Source organism: Actinia tenebrosa, unplaced genomic scaffold, assembly GCF_029948245.1.
Source record: "Actinia tenebrosa isolate PJP-AT-01 unplaced genomic scaffold, QUT_ActTen_1.0 PGA_scaffold2__45_contigs__length_23673736, whole genome shotgun sequence".
Classification (NCBI taxonomy): domain Eukaryota; kingdom Metazoa; phylum Cnidaria; class Anthozoa; order Actiniaria; family Actiniidae; genus Actinia; species Actinia tenebrosa.
Genome location: NW_028292579.1, coordinates 1141449 through 1162233, shown reverse-complemented (window position 1 = coordinate 1162233; position 20785 = coordinate 1141449). Strand labels below are relative to the sequence as shown.

The following is a 20785-nucleotide window of genomic DNA, read 5'->3' as shown; positions in this document are numbered from 1 at the left end:
CTGTCTCGAGCCAACCTATCGCCTGCTCGATTTAAAGCGTTTTCATTTTGTAGTCGAGACTGACAGGACTTCTCCGAAATTGTACTCTTATCAGGTTAGAAGTTCGAGGAAAGCGGAATTTTTTAGATTCATGGGATTCCAAATGAGTCAAGAAAAACAATTATGTGGGGTATTCATAAATAGAAGATTAAAAATAAGGTAAGTCTGGTCACAGGTAGCCCAAGCTTGGTTTCTGTGGTGTCCTGTTATAAGGAAATGTATGGGGAATCATCAAAAATTTCAATAAAATCATCAAAACGTGAAATAAAGCCTCGAAATTTTACCTAATCATTGAGAAATAGCAATTCTTTCGCTCTGCGTGGTTATTTTTTGAATTCAGCCCGTTTTAAGGATTTTTTCCCCCACCAGTAAGAAATAAGAGAAGGTTGGAAACTCGGGATCCAAAAGCGAGCCATCACGAGTCTTTGAAACCTCGTACGCCTTCGAATTTTCTTTCCAGCGCCAAATTTTAGTCATGACTCTTTTCTCACATCCCTATAGAACCGAGAAAGTCGCATTAGAGATTAGTCTTTAAGCCATGAAATTTGCCTGTATTCACATACTACCTCGCTTGTTCTGACCCGTACTTGGAGCTCACTGTACACCAGTTCAACGGATTTCCTTCGGCAACCGACCCGAGGTCACGCCGGAAGTCTTCGTATCGTAAATGCGGATTCGATTTGGATATCGTATTTCTTCGAAATTATAAGTTAAATACTTTTGTATCTTAGGCTGTTAAAAAATACACTCACCATAATTTTCGAAATTATAAGTTAAATACTTTCGTATCTTAGGCCGTTAAAAAATACACTCAACATAATTTTCGAAATCATAAGTTAAATACTTTTGTATCTTAGGCCCTTAAAAAATACACTCACCATAATTTCGAAGAAATACGATATCCAAATCGAATCCGCATTTACGATACGAAGACTTCCGGCGTGACCTCGGGTCGGTTGCCGAAGGAAATCCGTTGAACTGGTGTACAGTGAGCTCCAAGTACGGGTCAGAACAAGCGAGGTAGTATGTGAATACAGGCAAATTTCATGGCTTAAAGACGCGAAGACTAATCTCTAATGCGACTTTCTCGGTTCTATAGGGATGTGAGAAAAGAGTCATGACTAAAATTTGGCGCTGGAAAGACAATTCGAAGACGTACGAGGTTTCAAAGACTCGTGATGGCTCGCTTTTGGATCCCGAGTTTCCAACCTTCTCTTATTTCTTACTGGTGGGGAAAAAATCCTTAAAACGGGCTGAATTCAAAAAATAACCACGCAGAGCGAAAGAAGTGCTATTTCTCAATGATTAGGTAAAATTTCGAGGCTTTATTTCACGTTTTGATGATTTTATTGAAATTCTTGATGATTCCCCATACATTTCCTTATAACAGGACACCACAGAAACCAAGCTTGGGCTACCTGTGGTCTGGTATAGACCAAATTCAAAACTCGCACCGATGTGAGGCTTAACTTGTGAACAAAGGAATCTGGCGTGATTCGTGACTATTTGGATTATTGCTAGCGAAGAAGGGACGGTGTTTTCAGCTCATTGTATGGGATGCAAAGCTGGACTAGCTGAATCATGTTCGCATATTGCCAGTGTGTTGTTCTACATTGAAGCGTGGACAAGAATTAGAGGTAAACTATCTTGTACCCAAGTAAAATGCACGTGGCTACTCCCCACTTATGTTAATGAAGTGCCATACGCGAGAGCACGCGATATTAATTTCAAGTCCGCTCAAAAGATCAAAGCCGAGTTGGACCTTAAAATTGATGCATGCACAGAAAATCCTGAGTCCCCACCGTCAGTGAGTGCAGCATAACCCAAAGGATCATCAAAGGATTTAAAACCACCGACTGAAGATGAAACAGTAAATATGTTTGAAATACTGAATGGTTTCAAAACAAAGCCTGTCATATTGAGCTTATTTCAACCTTATTCAGATAAGTTTGTGTCTAAAAGCCGTTCAATCCTTACTATCTCTGACCTATATGACACTATCAATCTAAAGCTAACTTATCCAGAACTTCTAAAAAAGTGTCAAGAGATCAACTTTACCATCTCTGACAGTGAAATTGAGATAATTGAAGAAGAAACAAGAAATCAAGCCAAGGGAAATGCTTTCTTCAAGCACAGAGCTGGGCGCATCGGGGCTTCCATGAGCTGGTCTGTGGCCCATACTAACCCAGCTCAGCCATCTCAGTCATTGATAAAGTCAATTTGTTATCCCCACTTGTTTAAATTTACATCAAAAGCAACTGCCCATGGAATGAAACAAGAGAGTCCTGCAATTGAAGCTTACACTATGGCAATGAAGCAGACCCACAAAGATTTCAAAGTTGAACTCTGTGGTATGATCATTGACAAGGAGCACCCCTGGCTTCATGCTACCCCAGATTTTTTGCAATCTTGTTCTTGCTGTGGAGATGGTTGTGGCGAAGTGAAGTGCCCCTATGGAATCAATAATTGTGATTTTAAGTCTTACATGTCTCAGAAAAATTCCTGTCTTGAGGAGAAAAATGGCAAAGTTCAGCTTAAGAGAGATCATCCATATTATTATCAAGTTCAGCAACAACTTAACATCACAAAGAAGAAATACTGTGACTTTGTTGTATGTGCTTTTGACAAAGACAACAAAGCAACTTTTTTCCTTGAGAGAATCTCCCCTGATTCCTCTTTGTGGTCATCTCTTCTGCCAAAGCTTACTAGAGCATGGAAGTTATGCATATTACCAGAAATTACAGCAAGATGGTATACAAGGAAATGTCACATGGCAGCCCTACCTCAAATGAAGAATGATGGAGGAGTCTGCTATTGCCGAAAGAGTGCAGAAGAAGATACTATCACCTGTCATAACCTCCAGTGCCCTTTTGTGAAGTTCCACTGCTCATGCCTAGTAATTAGAAGTCCCATTCCAGCAGTATGGTACTGTCCCAACTGCCGCTTATTGCCCCAATTCAAGAAATCAAAGTCTTCCACTAAGACCGAGACAGATGTAAACAAAGCCCTTGCCTTAGATCATACATGTTTTTGCAATTCTGAACCAAAGTCAAATGAAAGGCCCCTCGAGTGTCACAACTTAGACTGTCTGCATGGAAAATTTTTCCATTTAGATTGCATGGGATATAAGAGAATGCCAAACAATGCTAAAACAACATGGATTTGCAACAGATGTAAGAATCCTATTCACAAACCTACAATTAGTAAACCCCCTTCTGTGACAGGTGGCTGTACTAAATCAAATAAAGACAGTTCCGTAGACCTATCAAGTACCAACACTGTAGCTGATAGTGCTTCTACCACATGTACTTCTTCAAGTGACCAAGAGAGTGATGATGAAATTGAAATTGTAAATGTAATAAAAGGCAATGCAGACAAGACTGCTCCCCTCGGGAATCTGACACAGGCTGACCTTGACACTATCAAATCACCTGTAGGGTGGTTAACCTGTAGCATGATACAAGTGGCTCACATCTGCTTAAAGCAAGTCAATCCTTTAATAGAAGGATTTCAGAGAACAACCCTTGGGCCAGTTAGAAACTTTGATGTAATGTCAAGTGAGTTTGTCCAAATTTTACACACCGGAAATGCACATTGGGTATGTATAAGTTCTGTTGGATGCTTACCAGGGGAAGTAAATTTGTTTGACAGTTTATTTCATGATATTATCGAAGACGAAGTAGAAGAACAAGTCAAAGATTTGATGGCAGACAGATTTGTTGGAATAAACCATGTACCTGTCCAGCAACAAAGAAATGGAAGCGACTGCGGTGTTTTCGCTATCGCATTTGCAACATGCATTGTTTATAATCGTGATCCCAAGGAAGTGACATTTGATGTGCCTAAAATGCGTCTGCATCTATTTGAATGTCTACAACAAGGAGCAATGAGTCCATTTCCAGAGATATAAATGAACTCTAGGCAATAAAAACTGATATTCAATGTTCATTTCAAAAATTAAACAAAGGAGGTAAAGACATGTTTAAATTTTCCAAACTAAGCTGTTTATTGACATGCTTAAAATAAGACAATGATAGCTAGTAAATAATTTTTAGTAAAAAAGTTCTAGTAAAATTTTTTTAAAGTGTTGAAGTTTATAAATTGCAAAAAAAAAAAAAAGAATCCCAGGAATGCAAACATTGACATGCTATATGGCACAGGAAAAAAACACAGAGTATCTGTTTTGTTTTTTGCATAATATATTTTGAAAGTACATTTTTCTCACATGCAATGACCATTCAATTGCTGTTGGGACTAGCAAAGTCATAAAGACCTCACTAATCAAAGTCTACTTTGCTATAATCAGTATCTTTAACCTTACTTAAAGAGGCACTTAATGATAGGCTAAATTTTGTGAGGTAAATGACTTCAACACAAAAGATCTCACAGATTGAGCATTCTTTGTTTTCTGCAAATATCCCTAGTCCCAACTGTATCTAATATAAGGCCATTATGAGAAAAAATCATACTGATAACCTAGTACTCTTTAACAGGTTACATGTTTGCATTCAAAACTGATATTCTTATACTTTTTCTAAATCTATGAAAATGAAAATTATTAAATATGGTTATACAATCTAATCAAATGGAACTATGGGAGGACATAAATTTACAAGAGCTGAGCAAACTCTTAAGATGTTGTCAATTAATGGAATGCTATCAGGATTGCTCATCAAGAAGTCTGTTGGTAGTGTTCCCTGTAGGATGGTAAATTTCCTGCGTAATAGCCCGATAACCCTCTCAACATGTATGCGAACATTTGCAATACCTCTAGTATGCTCGACATCAAAGGGATCGAGTTGTTTCTTTCCTTTAGTGAAAGCAGGTATTACTAGTTTTGCTCTTTTGAAAGCAACACTTTCATGAATAGTAAACCCACGATCTGCCATTACCATGTCTCCCGGCACCAGCTTCTCCAGAATCCCAGAGTTTTCAGTGAGGAATTTATCAGATGTACGCCCTCCCCAGGCTTCTGATACAAAACAAATAGTTCCTTGAGGTGTAACACCAACCAGAACCTTGATGGTGTTGTGGTGCTTGTATGATGAGAATGTCTGAGCACGAGCTAATAGATTTGTTGGTTTCTCAATAAACAATTCAAAACAATCAATTATTACAGTTGTCCTTGTTCCAAAAGAGAACTGAAAACATTGTGGCATGGTTCTTATTAGACTCTCCCTGTCTGGCCAGTGAAGAAGTGGGGATAGTCTAACATCCATAGCAGCAAGCCAAGCTTTAAAAGTTCTTGATACTGTTGGCAGGGAGACATTAAAACGGTATGCCAAGTCTTGTAAGGGAACATCAAGTCTTAATTTAATGAGAACTATGATAAACTCTTGAAAACGTGATAATACTTGGGAGCGACGAGAGACGAAGGGGGAAACATGCTCAAACACAAAATGCAAGATCTCGTAGGAGGGGAGTCCGGTGTAAAAATTTACTTTCTCGTCGTCTTGGAAGTCGTTCTCAGTAAATCCGTGGATAGTTTTCGTGTACATATATTCAAACTCTTCGCTTTGCGTGGAGGCTTCAAATGTTTCTGTAACTTCGGTTTGCGTGCTCGCCTCTTGTGACTTTGGCTCTTGATATTCAAAAGTGTCCAGAGAGTCACTGTCATTTGTTTGCATGTCAGTCTGGGTTTCACTCGTAATATTATCAGTTACAAAACATTACAAATCATTATTCTTACTTTCTGGACCAGTAAAAATAATGCTTCGAACAGTCTCGCCTTTCTCTCGTAAACAAAGCCTTTTCTTGGCCATTTCTTGCTCGGCTAGCTCGATTCGTTTCTTCCTGCGAGATCTTGCTCTTTCCGATCGAGCAAGCACTGTTTCAGCATCATCTTTAGCGTTCACTTTGACTTGAGGCTTTCCAAGGTGTAGAGTAGGCACCCAATCCACATTATATCGGTCCCAACTTGCTGCTGGACTCCCAGAAACAAAATGGCGACTACAAACACGGTTGTTCAGCACAACAGTTTCGGTCAAGTCTGCCCGACTTATAGCGGAAATCCATTTCGTTCTGCGTTCAATTGATAACTCCTCGGCTTCTTCTCCTTGGTTTTTAATTACTGTCGGTACTCTAAAGAAAGAAATACCTTTATGTCGTCCACTTTTAGCGTTGCAATCCACGAACAAACAGAGAACCATTACGATAAACTATCATGGCCGATACCAGCGTGGTACACCAATATGGCGGCTTAGCAACCGTCGTCAAGATGTTGGTCACGTGGGTGAAAACCAAGAATACACTACATGTCAGGCAGAATAATCGGCATTGTGCAAAAGAAAATAGGTTAAGTACAGTGTTATAGTTTCGCATTGTTCTGACATGACGTAATAGGCTTGTTTTTTTTACGGCTGATAGAGTTTGTACTCAGGTCGTCACGCGGACGTATTTGGCCGCTGACGGAATGGGGCAAGCAACAAGGATAGCTAGAAATAGTCTTGCTTGGAAAAATCAACTCGGTTATAAATTCCTTGGATTTTCGGACCCAGTACTTCCAACGGAATTCGAAGGCGATGGAGGTCTCGGCACGAAGCTCATAATGCGTTGGAGGGCTCTGCTCTTGATTTGAAATATGTCACCGAGTGTAAAATGGCATCGATGACAAAGATTAGAGATGCGATGAAGGTCATTACCTGTTGAGAGAGTCGAATGTTTAGATGTTTTCTTGTTGGAATAATTTACTATTATATAGGGGGAACTCCTTCTCTTAGTTCATTTTCTCTTGTATCACCATCATCACCACCATCACCATCATGATCATCATCACCATCACCACTATCATTACCATCATCATCATCATCACCACGATTACCATCACCATCATCACCGTCATCATCATCACCATCATCACCATCATTACCATCATCACCATCATTACCATCATTACCATCATGTTCACATCATAACTATCATTCAGTAATCAATGTCATCATCATTCATGATAGCAAGACCTACCACTGTAGCAATAAGACTGTTCAAGTAATGCTTGATTTCGTCTGTCAGATCTTCTCCTTTCCATTCCAATCTCCTGTGGCGTAGAACGTCGCTCGTGAGTAGACTGGCTGTCGAGATCAGTAGAACTGCCTCCAAGACTCCACTCAGAACGACCTTAGTGAAAAGAGAGTAAAACCTTAGTTAGGGCATTACTAAAGGCATTACCAACTGAAAAAAGCATTAACAAATATCCAATCTCTGTATATAGGTTTGTAAAGTAAACTTCCCGATAAACATATCAAATGCAAACATTGCGTTACCAACTTGCCTCCATTTCTCCTGTTTTTTACTGTGTTTCACAAATTTCTAATGTTTGGCGTGGCCATTTCTTATTCAAGTACTAGCAAGAGTGCTCTTTACTTCGCTATAGACAACATCTTTCTTACATTCCCGACCCTTGGTAAATGGACTGCAAAGAAACACTTGTCTACTTGAGACAACATCTTCCCTGCCCTCCCGACCCTTGGTAAATGGATTACAAAGAAACACTTGTCTACTGGATACAACATCTTCCCTGCCCTCCCGACCCTTGGTAAATGGACTGCAAAGAAACACTTGTCTACTGGAGACAACATCTTCCCTGCCCTCCCGACCCTTGGTAAATGTACTGCAAAGAAGCACTTGTCTACTGGAGACATCATCTTCCCTGCCCTCCCGACCCTTGGTAAATGGACTGCAAAGAAACACTTGTCTACTGGAGACAACATCTTCCCCGCCCTCCCGACCCTTGATAAATGGACTGCAAAGAAACACTTGTCTACTGGAGACAACATCTTCCCTGCCCTCCCGACCCTTGGTAAATGTACTACAAAGAAACACTTGTCTACTGGAGACAACATCTTCCTTGCCCTCCCGACCCTTGGTAAATGTACTGCAAAGAAGCACTTATCTACTGGAGACAACATTTTCCCTACCCTCCCGACCCTTGGTCAATACATACCCAAAGATCCCAGTCATAGCCAGGAAGTCTTTCCTCCAGCGACAAAACCATCAAAACAAAGAAGGCCAACTGAAGGATCCAAGATATACAAACCACGACGTAAAACAGCACCATATTGGTGGGGTACCTTGTCCAGAAGGCATCATAATGGACCATACACAACATGGCGATGATAAGAGTAACCTTGGGAGAATTAAAAGCATGATCAATATTCATCATCATTTCCGGTCTCTTAAATCTTATTTTTGCGCAGGCTGAGTGGCACGTTTTCGATAGAAATTTGTAATGATGAATGCGCATGTAGGATTAGTGTTGGGATTCATGAGAGTCATTCAGCTGATTGATACCAAGCAATAGAATACTCTCTGGTTGATAGCACATGATGGGCAGTGTTTGCCTGTCATTGTAGGCTGGCAATGAGATTCATGAGATTCATTCAGCTGATTGACACCAAGCAATATAGAATACTCTCTGTTTGATAGCACATGACGGGCAGTGTTTGACTGTCATTCTAGACTCGTAATGAGATTCATGAGTTTCATTCAGCTGATTGATACCTAGCAATAGAATACTCTCTGTTTGATAGCACATGACGGGCAGTGTTTGCTTGTCATTGCAGACTTGTAATAAAATTCATGAGATAAAGGGGTAGACTGTCCCTGTTTCAGACCTCGTGTAATCCTATTTTTCAAACTATACCATACTTCCGTTAACAAAGAAAATAACTAAAAAAAATATAAATCTGATCATTGATAGTTTTACTTACAATTTCCATTAATTTAATCAACGCGCGACAAGAGCATAGATAATTGCGGTTTATTGTAGAAACTGTTCTGTTGTCTCGTGGGCTGGCGTTTCGGCGTCCTTCGCCTTGCTTTACTCTTCTGGTGTCCTTGATCATTTTTTAAAACGCTGAGAAAAAATAATAGCAAAAATGATTTTTTCTAAAATTCATTTTAGAAATTGTAGGTGATTTGCAGGCATTGGAATTGATTCAGAGTACTTTTCAAAAAAAAAAAAAAAAAAAGAAAGCTTCTAATTTTATCACACTCTGAAAAAACAACAACGATTTCTCAACTAAATTTTTTTTTAGAAATTGTAGGTGATTTACCGGCGCTATTGAAATTGAGTACTTTTCAAGAGAAAAAGAAAGCTTCAATTTTATCACACTCTGAAAAAACAACGATTTCTCAACTAAAAATAATTCTAGTCGAAATCAAAGAGGTCTATATTAGTAGAGAAACTTCAAGCTATTCAAAAAAGTTTTGAATTCTGAGCCTTTGCTCTGCACAGCAGCACAGAGCATGCGCTTTAATGTCCAGATGGCAATACGAAGAAACTACACATACCTCGGGCATTCCACTGTCTTCACGGTTAAATTTAGACGTACTATTTAGTATACTTAGGCTCAGGTCAAACGTCGAACTTTATATGAGCCGAACCTAATGACTTTAGATAAGACCGTCTTCAATTAGGTTCGGCTCATGTCAAGCTCGACGACTGACCTGAGTCACAGGTTTAATTTAGAAGCCTTATTAGGGCTAGAAAGGCAAAACTAACAGGTTTTACATGAGTTGTTATGCTTTACTTCATATACAACGACAGAATAATAATAATAGCTACCATTTTTTTGACTAACCACACAAAAATAGATCATTTTTTTCTATTTCAAACCACATGTTATTCTCTTGAGATAAGATTCTTTGTTTGAGACGCGATTTATCTTTCTAATGAGTTATCATTTTCCAAGACCAACTATATTTTGAGAACGGCTTTGCAATCCCTCGAGACATAGAGAACAAAGCTATAGCCGCCATGTTGGTGGAATGGACAAAAGAAACTAATAAGGAATGCTTTATTATTGGTCATCAATACGAATCTAAAAATAACCAGTCCGTGAAAATGATGAGATAGGGGTATTAGTTATAGGCTTCGGGTAATGTCTCTTGATTGTATCCATATTCGTATATCTTCTAATGTGCAACCGTTAAATAAAGAAATGATACTCTAGGGAATGACATGTGGTCTGGAATGGGAAAAACAACGCCCAAGGTAACACTCAGGGTGTTTGAATAACTGAGAAGGTGCTGCCTTTGTGATTACATCTGCAAATGGTTAGACCTTCAAGTCTTCTCGAACAAGGACTTAAAACCGTAGGCCGCGTTTGTCTTCACTATATAACCCTGTATGAGGCGGACGTAAAAGAACCTGTTGAATTATTCGTGTAAGAGTAGGGGATTGTCCACAGGTTAGTCGACAGCCTATCCCAATTTGGTGGCATAACACTAATATCCTAAAAATTCACTCAAATGTAAAGCGCATTGAGATATATTTTTATATAAGAATTACCGTCCATTAGTAATAATATTATTATGTTATTTAAAGTGCCTATCACCCTTCTGACAATATTCTCAGTATTGATTCTACATGGGGTAAGATGTTGAATAACCCGAAAAAATTACATAGTTTGAGTGCGGCTTCTTGAAGTTATGAAGGTTTTTTCATGTCATATGCTAATGCTGTGACGTATGAGGAGGCATTTATGGTTATTTGTTGTTCCTCGTAATTCGAAACACCGGCTTCTATGGGAAAACTAACTTGCAATCATTTCTATAAGAGTAATGGGGAACACAATGACGTATTTCAAATTTAATTTATCTGTACCAGTAGTGTTTTGTATATTAAATGATTACTCCTCATACGTCACAGCATTAGCATACGGCGTGGAAAAACCTTTATAATTTCAAGATGCCGCACTCAAACTATGTAATTTTTTCGGGTTATTCAACATCTTGCCCCATGTAGAATCAATACTGAGAATATCGTCAGAAGGGTGATAGGCACTTTAAGTGAAGAGGTCTACTTATAGTCCAGTCGCTTAACCCTGCAAATTAGTATTAAGGATCAAGGAAAGTATAGAAATCTGAGGCTCATAACAGTAAAATTAGAGCATTAACTTATTAACATAGAAAACACACATTTCCACGAACCTTTAATCCTTGAGAAGAGGCTCGAAAAGTACCGGATTTAGGTTTCTTCACCAAAATTCTAAGATATGATTAGTCCGTGCGAGGCAGCTACGACTGACAAGAGGGAGCTTTTTTCTTCTCTATTCAAATTGACTGCAATGTTATTCACTCTGGCACTGCTTCTGAATCAACTAAATATATTTTTTGTTGGTAGATTATTTTTTGTTTGATAAAACCTTAACCAGACACGCCACATGGCAATGTTATGGGCTAGACAATTAGCTTGGACTGCGAGATTGGTTTAAAGGGAAAAATACGCCAGTTCAGCGAGACGGTGGTGAATGAAATGTATCCCTTTAGCAAAATGCTCACGCAATAAATATAAGGCTTAAATTGTGTGATAATCATTTTTAAGAAAAAAATATTTATTCTAGCTAAATGGGCTATAGATCTATTACTGCGGTTTTCGATATTCTGATAACTCAGTAAAGCTGGACACTGAAATTTGGTTTTTCTCTGCCGTCAATCAAAAATAACCAGTCGGTACCTTTTATCTTCTTGACTGGCAGCAGTGAAAAGCCATTTCACAACAAGCCGTTGGAATGTCTGAGTTTGCAGAATATGGAAAACCCCAGTAACCTTGGGTGTAAATGTTTTTGCAGACCACATGTCATTCTCTAGAGTGTCATTTCTTTGTTTAACGGTTGCACATGAGAAGACACATGAATATGGATACCATTTAAACAAAGAATCTTATTCTCAAGGGAATGACACGTGGTCTGAAATGGGAAAACATTACGCCCAAGGTAAAGAGATCTATTTTGTCTTATTTTTGCAAGATTTGTGATGTCCATGGATTTATTTTGATTTATTTTGAGTTATATGACAATCTTATCAAGAATGTTTAAAGTTCTAATAAGCGCAATCTATGGTCATAATCTAGAGACTTTAAGTAAACATTTGATACGTTAACACTCAGACAACTAAACCAAAATATCTAGAATAGAAATCTGATAACTAAAACAGCTACAAGGTCGTAAAGATTGTGCAAGTTAAACAACACCAATGTTTTGAAATCCTATGGACTGCGTGCGAGACTAATGGGAGACTAATGGGGTCAGTAAACTGTGGTTCATGATGTTGGAACAAGACTATCCCCCCCACCCCCCCCCACCGGCCCGTTAGAGATTTCCATGTTACGATTAACTTGGCTAAAATAAATAAGAAATATAGCTTCAACGAACGATTGTATCATGAGAGATTTCTCTTCTTCTCTTTCTCTCAAACTGCAAAAAAATTGCCATTTTTCCCCCTCAGGGGTCGAGAGACAAGGGGGAAATCTGCGCTCTGTTCGATTCACTAAGTACGTTTCGATTTACTTTAAGGTCAAAGGTTACGACATGTTTGCTATTGATTTTACTTACAGCTTTTAATATAACTGCGTTGCATTACTTTAGGCTATAACATTCCTTTAAGAAGTTCAAAATAAAATAATATAACTGCGATGAAATAAGAATAACAACAGAAAGATATTTACATTGACTAACATCATTCGAACACAAAAATACATATGTACCGAAGCAAAATAACTTTGAACTGAGCTTGAAATGCGAGACTAAAGAACATTAATTTTTTAGCTATAGATTCTCATATTTTTGGGGTTATTTTTTTCTTCAATAAGACGTAGTTCTAATATTATATTCTTACCTTTCTTTACTTTTAGTTCACAAGGTTGTAGACTTAGGAAGATGGCGTCATTGTTGAGGTATTTTCCACATAAACAGTACATAAATACCAAGGAGAAATGTGTTGAGACAAGGCAGTGGAGACAGGTAGCCCGCTCAGGAGTTTTCTCTCAACGGTGAGTGTTACCGAGTGATTCTTGAAACCCGCGGGATGCTCGAAAGGTACTGAACATCTCACCATTTTTTTCCCACGGGGGGAGGGACATGAAGTGATATTGTACACAGACTATAAATTAAGAAACTGGGAAGCCAATTTAGTGTCATGGAATTTCGCATTCCTTTACGAAAGAAACCATTACAGTGCACGCTCGATATCGTTTACGAAAAAAAAATGGATTTGTTAATACTAAGTAGCCGAGATTTTAATTCTGAAATGATTTTTATTACGGTTTTTCTAGAAAAAATTGTGTTCAGTATGCAGCGTGTTTTTGTGTTTCGAACGCCTTGTTTTCTTATCTTTTATATTTATATAACTATCGTTATTCCTATCGATATCAATTAGTTATAATCTATCATAAATCTAAGCACGTGACAGCTAAAAATAAATCGTTACAACGAATAAATATACATAACTTTAAGCACTTGCATCTTAAAAAATATGCTATACATTTATTGTTCAAAACTCTAATCTACTCTGCTAAAAAGTAAAACATACGCTTATTATAGTAAAAATCGTTGTCGGGACCAATTTAACTGCAAGATAATACACTAGTTTTCACATTCAATGCATACCGCTGTTTTTGAAGACTACAGACTCATTTGCACAGGTCTTGCCTGGTTTATAAGTCAGCTATTCACAGATACCATTAAAAGTCTGTGGGATTTCAAAACATTGGTATTGTTCAAGCTGCACATTCTTTACATTAGAGTTGACATTTGCAAAAAATTTACTCTTAAATGAGGCTAAGCCTGCGGAGATGAGTCTTCAGTCTTAAAACACAGCGGTATTTACGGAATGAGAAAAGGGACTATTCAACATTTATTTTAGTGGGCGCCAGCTTCTTGCTTCTTGTTTTCTGCTGTGGACAACGATTTTTGGAAAAGGTCCTATCAACTAGTTTCGTTATGCTCGTTGAGAATTCTAAGAATTTTTATTCATCTGTTGGTCTACCTGTGTCAGAGATCACGTGAATACGATGTTGACGTAGCAACATAGTCACGTGACGTGACAAATAAGGAATAGACAATTTGCAGCACGTCGGAATGCTGCTTAATTTCGAGTACATAACAATAGGTTTCCAATTCTCAGGAGAATGAAACTCTTTTGTTTTGTCCTCCAAATTGAGCTCCTGTGATGTCACATGCATGGGGGTCGTCTATAAGTTGGTTGAATAAGCCAGGGACATGGAGGTTTAGTAAGGGGGGAGGGGAGGGCAAGGATATTATTAGTATTGTCCTGTTCTGGCTTTGTACTGTCGGCGACGCTTTCTCTCTTGGAAGAATCTGATGAGGTGGACGATGGCGTCGATAATGAATATCAGAGCTGCAATAAATGCCAACACCTGAAAAACACAAAACACCAGGAGTTGTGAATCTACTTTATACTCGATTGTGATTGGTTAATTATGAGGCAGCTACCGATAGCTTTAGTCTTTTTGAAGGACAATTTGCTTGGGTTTCCTGAGTGTAGGACATAAGTCGCGCATGCGCATAAGATATAGCATGTTGGAAAGCAGATGGTCGTATTTGTTTTTACTGTAGCTCAGTGGTTAGAGGATCCGACCGGTATTCTGTCAGGGACTATTTTTTTCCGATTTCCTTTCAGCTAGACACAAATAAATCATTATTATTTTCTTTTGGGTTGCCATGGAAGCGTGACATTAAGCTTAAAATGTCACCCATTTTGGCTTGAAAATGTCACCCTAGCTGGTTTACTATCGGCCGAATAGAATAGCTCATCTGATTGGTTCAAATACTTACTACGGCAGCGACAAGATGATCAAGATGGAAATTAATCTTCGTCGATAAAACATCTTTCCAGCCTAGATTCTGGTGCCTGCGAGCCTCATCCGCCATCAGTCCAGCGGACGCAAAGACGAAAATAGCGATAAGGGTACTGGTGAATACGATCTAAAACAAATGGTATTGTTATCACCATGGTAACATGATGGGCTTATAGTAGGAGAGGAAAACCATTCTTATGGGAAGCCATTTCAATGTTATGGCATGTCGTATCACCGTGTACATACTATAAGTCAATACCGTACATTTCTCACTCATGATATATATTCTTATGGGAAGCCATTTCAATGTTACAGCATGTCGTACCGTGTACGTGCTGTAAGTCAGTGCCGTATTTTTCCCACTCATGATAACTATTCTTATGGGAAGCCATTTCAATGTTACAGCATGTCGTACCGTGTACGTGCTGTAAGTCAGTACCGTATGTTTCCCACTAATACGAAAACCACTCTATAGAGTCTTCATTTGTGGTTCTTTTAAATGGATTTGAACTTTGTTTTAGAGGGCTACTCACACAAAGGCTCCAATCATAGTCAGGCATTCTCTTGTCACACGTGCAAAGCAACATGATGAAGAAAGACAAGCAGAGAATCCATGACACACATACGACGATATAGAAGAAAATCACTTTAGCCGGGTACCCCACCCAGTGAGCCTCGTACTGGACCATGCAGGCCATAGCAGCGATCAAAAAAATCTGAAATAACAAGAGAAAATTGGGTGATTTTGGAGGGCATAATAGTCGTTTTTCGAGTTCCAAATTACCGCTGTGTTTCTTGATTACAGACTCATTCACTCAGGGTTAGCCTCGATTTTGTGAAGAATATTCACGTGTTCCAGTCAAGGTCCGTCAAGTTTCAAAAAGTTTGTATTGTTGAAGATGTGCACTCTTTTTGTTTTTTGTTTTCCCCTTTGTTTTCCTCTTTCCTTTTCTTTCCTTTCCTTTCCTTTCCTTTCCTTCCTCCCTCTAACTACTCTCAATCCCCCAAAATACACACACACACACACAAACACACACACACACACACACACACACACACACACACACAAACAAACACACACACACACACACACACACACACACACACAAACACACACACACACACACACACACACACACACACACACACACACACACACACACACGGGCGAGCATAGTAAATACGGAACATCTTAACTTACTGAAAACAAATAATTCGACTAAATAAAACACAACTGATAACCCAACATTAAATTACTCCACTCGAACAAAAAATACTCCTTTAAAATTTCAAAGAAATCTTTGCTTATCTTTATTACGTACATGCCAAGAGAATATTCTTTTGGTACATACCTAATTATGAGCAATGAAACTAAGCTTTATAAGAATAAATTATTCCAAATTTGGTTACCAAGGAGTTTGCGACTTCCATCTCTTTATCGAAGCAACAGCAATCGATAAGACATACTGATTTTATCAAGTACGCCAAACATCTCCCAAAAGTTTGCAATACCTTTAGTATTGAGCAATATTTCTGCAGTTCTAGAGTATTCAAAACAACATAGACAGTGTTTTTTACTCACACATTCAAGGATCTTGAAAACAGCTGGACACGAGAGCAAATAATCCATGTTCAGATATACTATCCTGTCGTCGTGTGACCGTGCGCTGTCAGGATTGTGAGCGTTTCGTTTCCCCATGTCTTCTGAATTATTTCTGAAAGCCAAGATAAAAATCCTGTTCAGCTCAGACCAAGGCAATGTAGAGTTAGTATATCGTGGCTCACAGCACGAGAAACTGATATTCAAGATTATAGTACAAAGGGACGCTAATGTTCGTACTTCTCTTTGATAATGAAGAAGTAAAGCCAAGAGGTGAAACTTGGTATTCAATTGACAGCCTTAGATTAACCAATTAAAACTCTTGTACAATTAGTAAGACGTAGCTGGAGTGTTATCCCATCGCATTCAGGTCAGCAAGTATTTGGACTATTTTTGACATTTTTGACCCCTCAAAAGCTTCCTGTCACGCGCGAAGAGTCCCATAAAAACACCATTGGACATCAGTTAATAAGGCCTTGATTTAATAAATTATCGATTAAAAATCGATTAACCACGTGCTTAAATGGAGATTTTTGAAAACTGATATTTTTACTACATCGACTATTTACATAGATCAGTTTTGTTTGATTTTTTGGAGTAATATTTTTTTTCGGATGCGTTTTGTATGCAAATGCTTATATATATAAATAGATATAACTAGCTAAAAACTAGTGTGAGCTGCGTCGGTGTTTATAATATATATATAAGGAATGTAAAACATGCGCGCATGTAATGTGTCTGTACTGTGATATAAAATGCTGGGAGCTGTAGAGCATGATAGAAGCAAGCTTAGGAACACAAGGCGTAGCTGAATGTTTTCTCTTGCTTTTCGAGTAGGCAACAGCTCCAAAAGTTTTTATATCTCAGTTCAGAGACACAAGCAGCCGTTTTGTATTCCTTTTATATTTGCGCGTATCCTACAGCTTTGCCTAAGCGTGTCTCTGTTCTCTGATATAAACACGGTAGCCAGCCAATCAGCGCGCGTTTTATATTCTAATGTTTTCGAATGCAGAACAATGGGAAAACAATCGACATATATCATATATATGATAATAATAATTGATTATACAGCTTCTCATTAATCCCATATAGGTAACTGTCCAATTATTTTCTTAATTGGACAGGTCTTGTTGATATGGGATTAATTAGGCAGCTATATAATTAATAGGTAATAGGACTCCATGCTGTCCAATCAAGAAATAATTAGACTCGAAAAATTCTATTACATATACAAACTTTATTTGACACACAAATCCTTCAGTAATGACTGATTTACAAAGATGCTGTGTATATCAGTGTGAGCTCAGAATTTTGGAAGTCAGAGTATATATTTATTTATGTATACACACATTACACACATACATCGTAACATATATATATCCGAATTTACCTATATTTTGCCTTTTTAGTTTCGCTGTATAACATATGAATAATTCAAATGCTTTAAAACACTGTAATCACTATTCATAGATAGAACTTCACCAACAGTCACGCCACTTTAACCGTCGCCAAAATAAAACAAATTGTCAGAAAGCTAATTCTATTCCTTGGACTAAAAGCTAATTTTGGCTGTCGCTTTTGATTATCGAAACAGATATTTATTCAGCTCTTGAGTAGTATTGATATTTATTCCTGAAGACAAAATGAAAAGACATTTTCGGTTGTAGTTTGCATTTTGACCGAGGTTATATTATTGACCATTCGCTAGCTGTATGCTCTGATATGTCTGTGGAGAATAGTTAACTTTACTAAAAATATTTACTACCTTACCTTGTTAGCGTAAAAGCAAACGAGTTAGTCTGACAATTATCTTCTGCAGTCGTTCCAGTGAAACTAGAGTTACTTCAAATCCTTACAAGAGTAATTTCGATTCGTTTCACGCTATGGCTTTTTATGATAAAAAAGCAGCTCAAAATACAAAAATCTCGATTGAGATAGAAGTATTATTCTATTCCTAGTTCAAAGTAGAAAAAAGTGCAGAATTCAATCTTAATATCGCCAAAATTTAAGGATTTTTTCATGAGGTTTTCTCACGCTACACTACAAGCGTTTAACCACATCTTAATTTTGCATACGAATTAAGAAAAACATCTCTAGATTAACCAATAAGAATGCAGCATTCTGCCATTATATCATTATCAAGCAGCAATCAAATATTCTATCAATACTCACATCGTCAACAATAATTCTGAGCGTTTTTCTCTAGAAAACGTCAAATGCGAACAACAAAAATTCCAAACCTATCGAAGGCATCTAATTATAATGGATTTTTCGAATGGCTGCATCGCTGCATTTGCATCTTACTAATACATTAAAAGCTTTACCAAGTCCTATATTTATTTCGAGTTTTACATATAAGAAAAATAATGCCATTTAACTTCATTCTTTCTTTTAGAGGAAGGCGTTTAATCATATGTTAAAAATATGCTTTATTTTTCTCGGTTGTTTAGAGAAGTTTGACACTGATAAAGCTCGGTGGCCGAAGTAGGGTCCGCAAGACAACAGCTTGAGAATACACATCAATATTCCTTCTTAAATCTTGCGTGTGAAGAACAATGATAAGCTAGCAGTGTTATTTCTCCAGGCTTTGTATATAATAATAACGATTCACTTGGTAAATTCTTCAGAGCTTTTAGCAAAAGGTTTTCCAAAGTGATGAAACGACACAAGCCAAATGGCTGTGAAAGATGCCAAAAATGTTTACGAACTTTTCCTAGTTTACTTTTGAAGAATAAATAGCTACGATTTTATATACTTTTTGAAAATTAAGCTACTGCATATTACCTGTAAATCTGTTCTTCTACATTTTCCTGCATAAAATAGATTTGCCTTTAAAGAGAGAAGGCTTCCTATTTATGATTCATTCTATCGTCGAACGTTCTTGGTGCTGTCTTAATCTAAGTTTTGCGAGAGTCGTTGCAAACATCAAATTATGGGTCAATGATCCTTTTTCAGAGCTATGGAAATCCTTGCAAAATTATGAATGCTTAAGAACTAGTTGTTAACTTTGACAGAGATCTTTTTGGGACAAGATTGATACGTAAGAAAGCAACTTGTTTAGTTTTGAAAGTAAGTTCAGTTACGCCAAGAACACCTCTGTCTGAGGTAGTGCATTAATCCAACACACACAAACACTTACCAAAGAATCACCTTCTTGCTAAATTTCTATCAAATTACTTGATGCTGATGCCTCGAATTCCAGTTCTTGGAGAAACTTTTCTCGTTGTTTTTGTGCAAAATATTTGGAATTCTAGAACCTCTGCTGGTTCTTAACGAGACAACTGAAGGCAACGAAGCGAAGAAAGCTTGATTGAAAATAAACTTAGACTATATGGAATATTTTGCATCTCATTTAAAAGATTATAAGTTGCTGTCGATAGAATGAGTTGCGTCACAATAGATACTAAGTGTGGTTGGTATATTAATTTACTAAGGTAAACTTTATAGCCTTTATTTTTTATGCGTCTAGGCCCTGGAAGCCTGGATGGCAGTTTTTCTCTTCTCTTCGTTAATCCTCCATTTTAGTCGAGTATGTTTTAAACCAAAGTCTAGACAACAAAAGAAATAAATTTGCGTGTATGTGAACTGTCTCACACTGTGGATAACGACCTAGGTTTGGAACATTAGATATTTGAGGGGGAGGGGGAGGGGTGGATGCAGGCACAAGTCTTGCACGCATTTTTTTTTACGCAACCCCTCACCCCCCTTAATTAATAGTTTGTTCAAAATGGGGGCTGGGAAATGGGATTAACCCCCCCTTCAGGACCCTCTTATATTCGGATTTTGATCGGAGCCTAAAAAGCCTAGAAAAAAGCGTCATGGTAAAAGAGAGAGAGAGAATAACACATTAAACGTATAGAAAATGTAATTTCGAAAGATAACAATCGCATATATTTTCGCTGTTACCTTTATTTGTTTAGTACGACTTTAGATAAATGTATTTACACATTAAGGTATAGTTTTTTTTTACAAACTGATAACACTGCTACTTTTTTATAACCTAAGGTATTTTGTGTTTTTTTAAAGAACACTAAAGCTGCTTACATAAGAGGCTAGAATTGCAGTCCTAACGATATTGACCACTTGCTAATTGACCACACCGGTGAAATTAGCAATAGATTTAGATTTATAGACCAAATTCAAAACTCGTACCGATGTGAGGCTTAAGTTGTGAACAAAGGGATCTGGCGTGAGTCAAAGTGATCTGGCGTGGTTCAAAAGTCGAATTCCAAATTACCGCTGTGTTTCTTGATTACAGACTCATTTGCACAGGGTTAGCCTTGAGTTTGTGCAGAATATTCACGTGTTACAGTCAAGGTCCGTCGAGTTTCAAAATGTTTGTATTGTTGAAGTTGTGCATTCTTCTTTTCTGTTGGTATTTGTGAATATTTAAACACCGATACAAGGCTAACCCTGTGCGAATGAGTCTGTAATCAAGGAACACAGCGGTAATTTGGAATTCGAAAATGGTCTATTATCAGCCAATCAAGTCCACTGTCCCTGTTCTAACTTCCTCTTTTACTCCAACGCAGAACTAGCGTCCGAAA

The 20785-nt window shown here is 37.8% G+C and overlaps 2 protein-coding genes and 1 long non-coding RNA gene across 5 annotated transcripts in view; 1 reads left to right on the top strand and 2 right to left on the bottom strand.

The window, feature by feature from the left end:
- Positions 1-20785, top strand: part of LOC148908942 (uncharacterized) — a 31047-nt gene that overhangs the window by 5458 nt on the left and 4804 nt on the right. Inside the window, exons 1-2 of one of the 2 annotated variants that reach the window (XR_016120379.1) lie at positions 45-198; positions 12674-12811. This is a non-coding gene — a long non-coding RNA (uncharacterized LOC148908942). Of the gene's footprint in view, positions 1-44; positions 199-12673; positions 12812-20785 lie in introns of those variants that run through there. The other variant, XR_016120380.1, reaches the window with a different exon arrangement.
- Positions 4027-12749, bottom strand: LOC116303998 (uncharacterized). Its single transcript, XM_089033674.1, has 5 exons — positions 12658-12749; positions 8748-8893; positions 7982-8164; positions 7003-7155; positions 4027-6680 (listed from the first exon to the last, which is right to left on the bottom strand). The coding sequence occupies exons 2-5, from the start codon at positions 8880-8882 to the stop codon at positions 6582-6584; spliced, it is 570 nt and encodes a 189-aa protein (XP_088889800.1). The 5' UTR covers positions 8883-8893; positions 12658-12749; the 3' UTR covers positions 4027-6581.
- On the bottom strand, positions 13056-19546 carry LOC116303974 (uncharacterized). Of its 2 annotated transcripts, none has more exons than XM_031713611.1 (5): positions 19378-19546; positions 16221-16353; positions 15172-15354; positions 14616-14765; positions 13056-14197 (listed from the first exon to the last, which is right to left on the bottom strand). In XM_031713611.1, the coding sequence occupies exons 2-5, from the start codon at positions 16335-16337 to the stop codon at positions 14081-14083; spliced, it is 567 nt and encodes a 188-aa protein (XP_031569471.1). In that variant the 5' UTR covers positions 16338-16353; positions 19378-19546; the 3' UTR covers positions 13056-14080. The 2 variants fall into 2 exon arrangements, with proteins under 2 accessions (XP_031569471.1, XP_031569472.1); XM_031713612.2 differs by lacking the exon at positions 19378-19546 and adding an exon at positions 18009-18263.

Coding starts and splice junctions, on each gene's coding strand:
- LOC116303998 (XM_089033674.1), bottom strand. CDS start 8,882: ATGATCAAGGACACCAGAAGAGTAAAGCAAGGCGAAGGACGCCGAAAC. Junction 8,165..8,747: donor TGATTAAATTAATGGAAATT/GTAAGTAAAACT, acceptor AATTCTCCCAAG/GTTACTCTTATCATCGCCAT. Junction 6,681..7,002: donor ACAGTCTTATTGCTACAGTG/GTAGGTCTTGCT, acceptor CTCTCTCAACAG/GTAATGACCTTCATCGCATC.
- LOC116303974 (XM_031713611.1), bottom strand. CDS start 16,337: ATGGGGAAACGAAACGCTCACAATCCTGACAGCGCACGGTCACACGAC. Junction 15,355..16,220: donor TTTTCAAGATCCTTGAATGT/GTGAGTAAAAAA, acceptor TTGTTATTTCAG/ATTTTTTTGATCGCTGCTAT. Junction 14,766..15,171: donor ACTATGATTGGAGCCTTTGT/GTGAGTAGCCCT, acceptor CATTTGTTTTAG/ATCGTATTCACCAGTACCCT.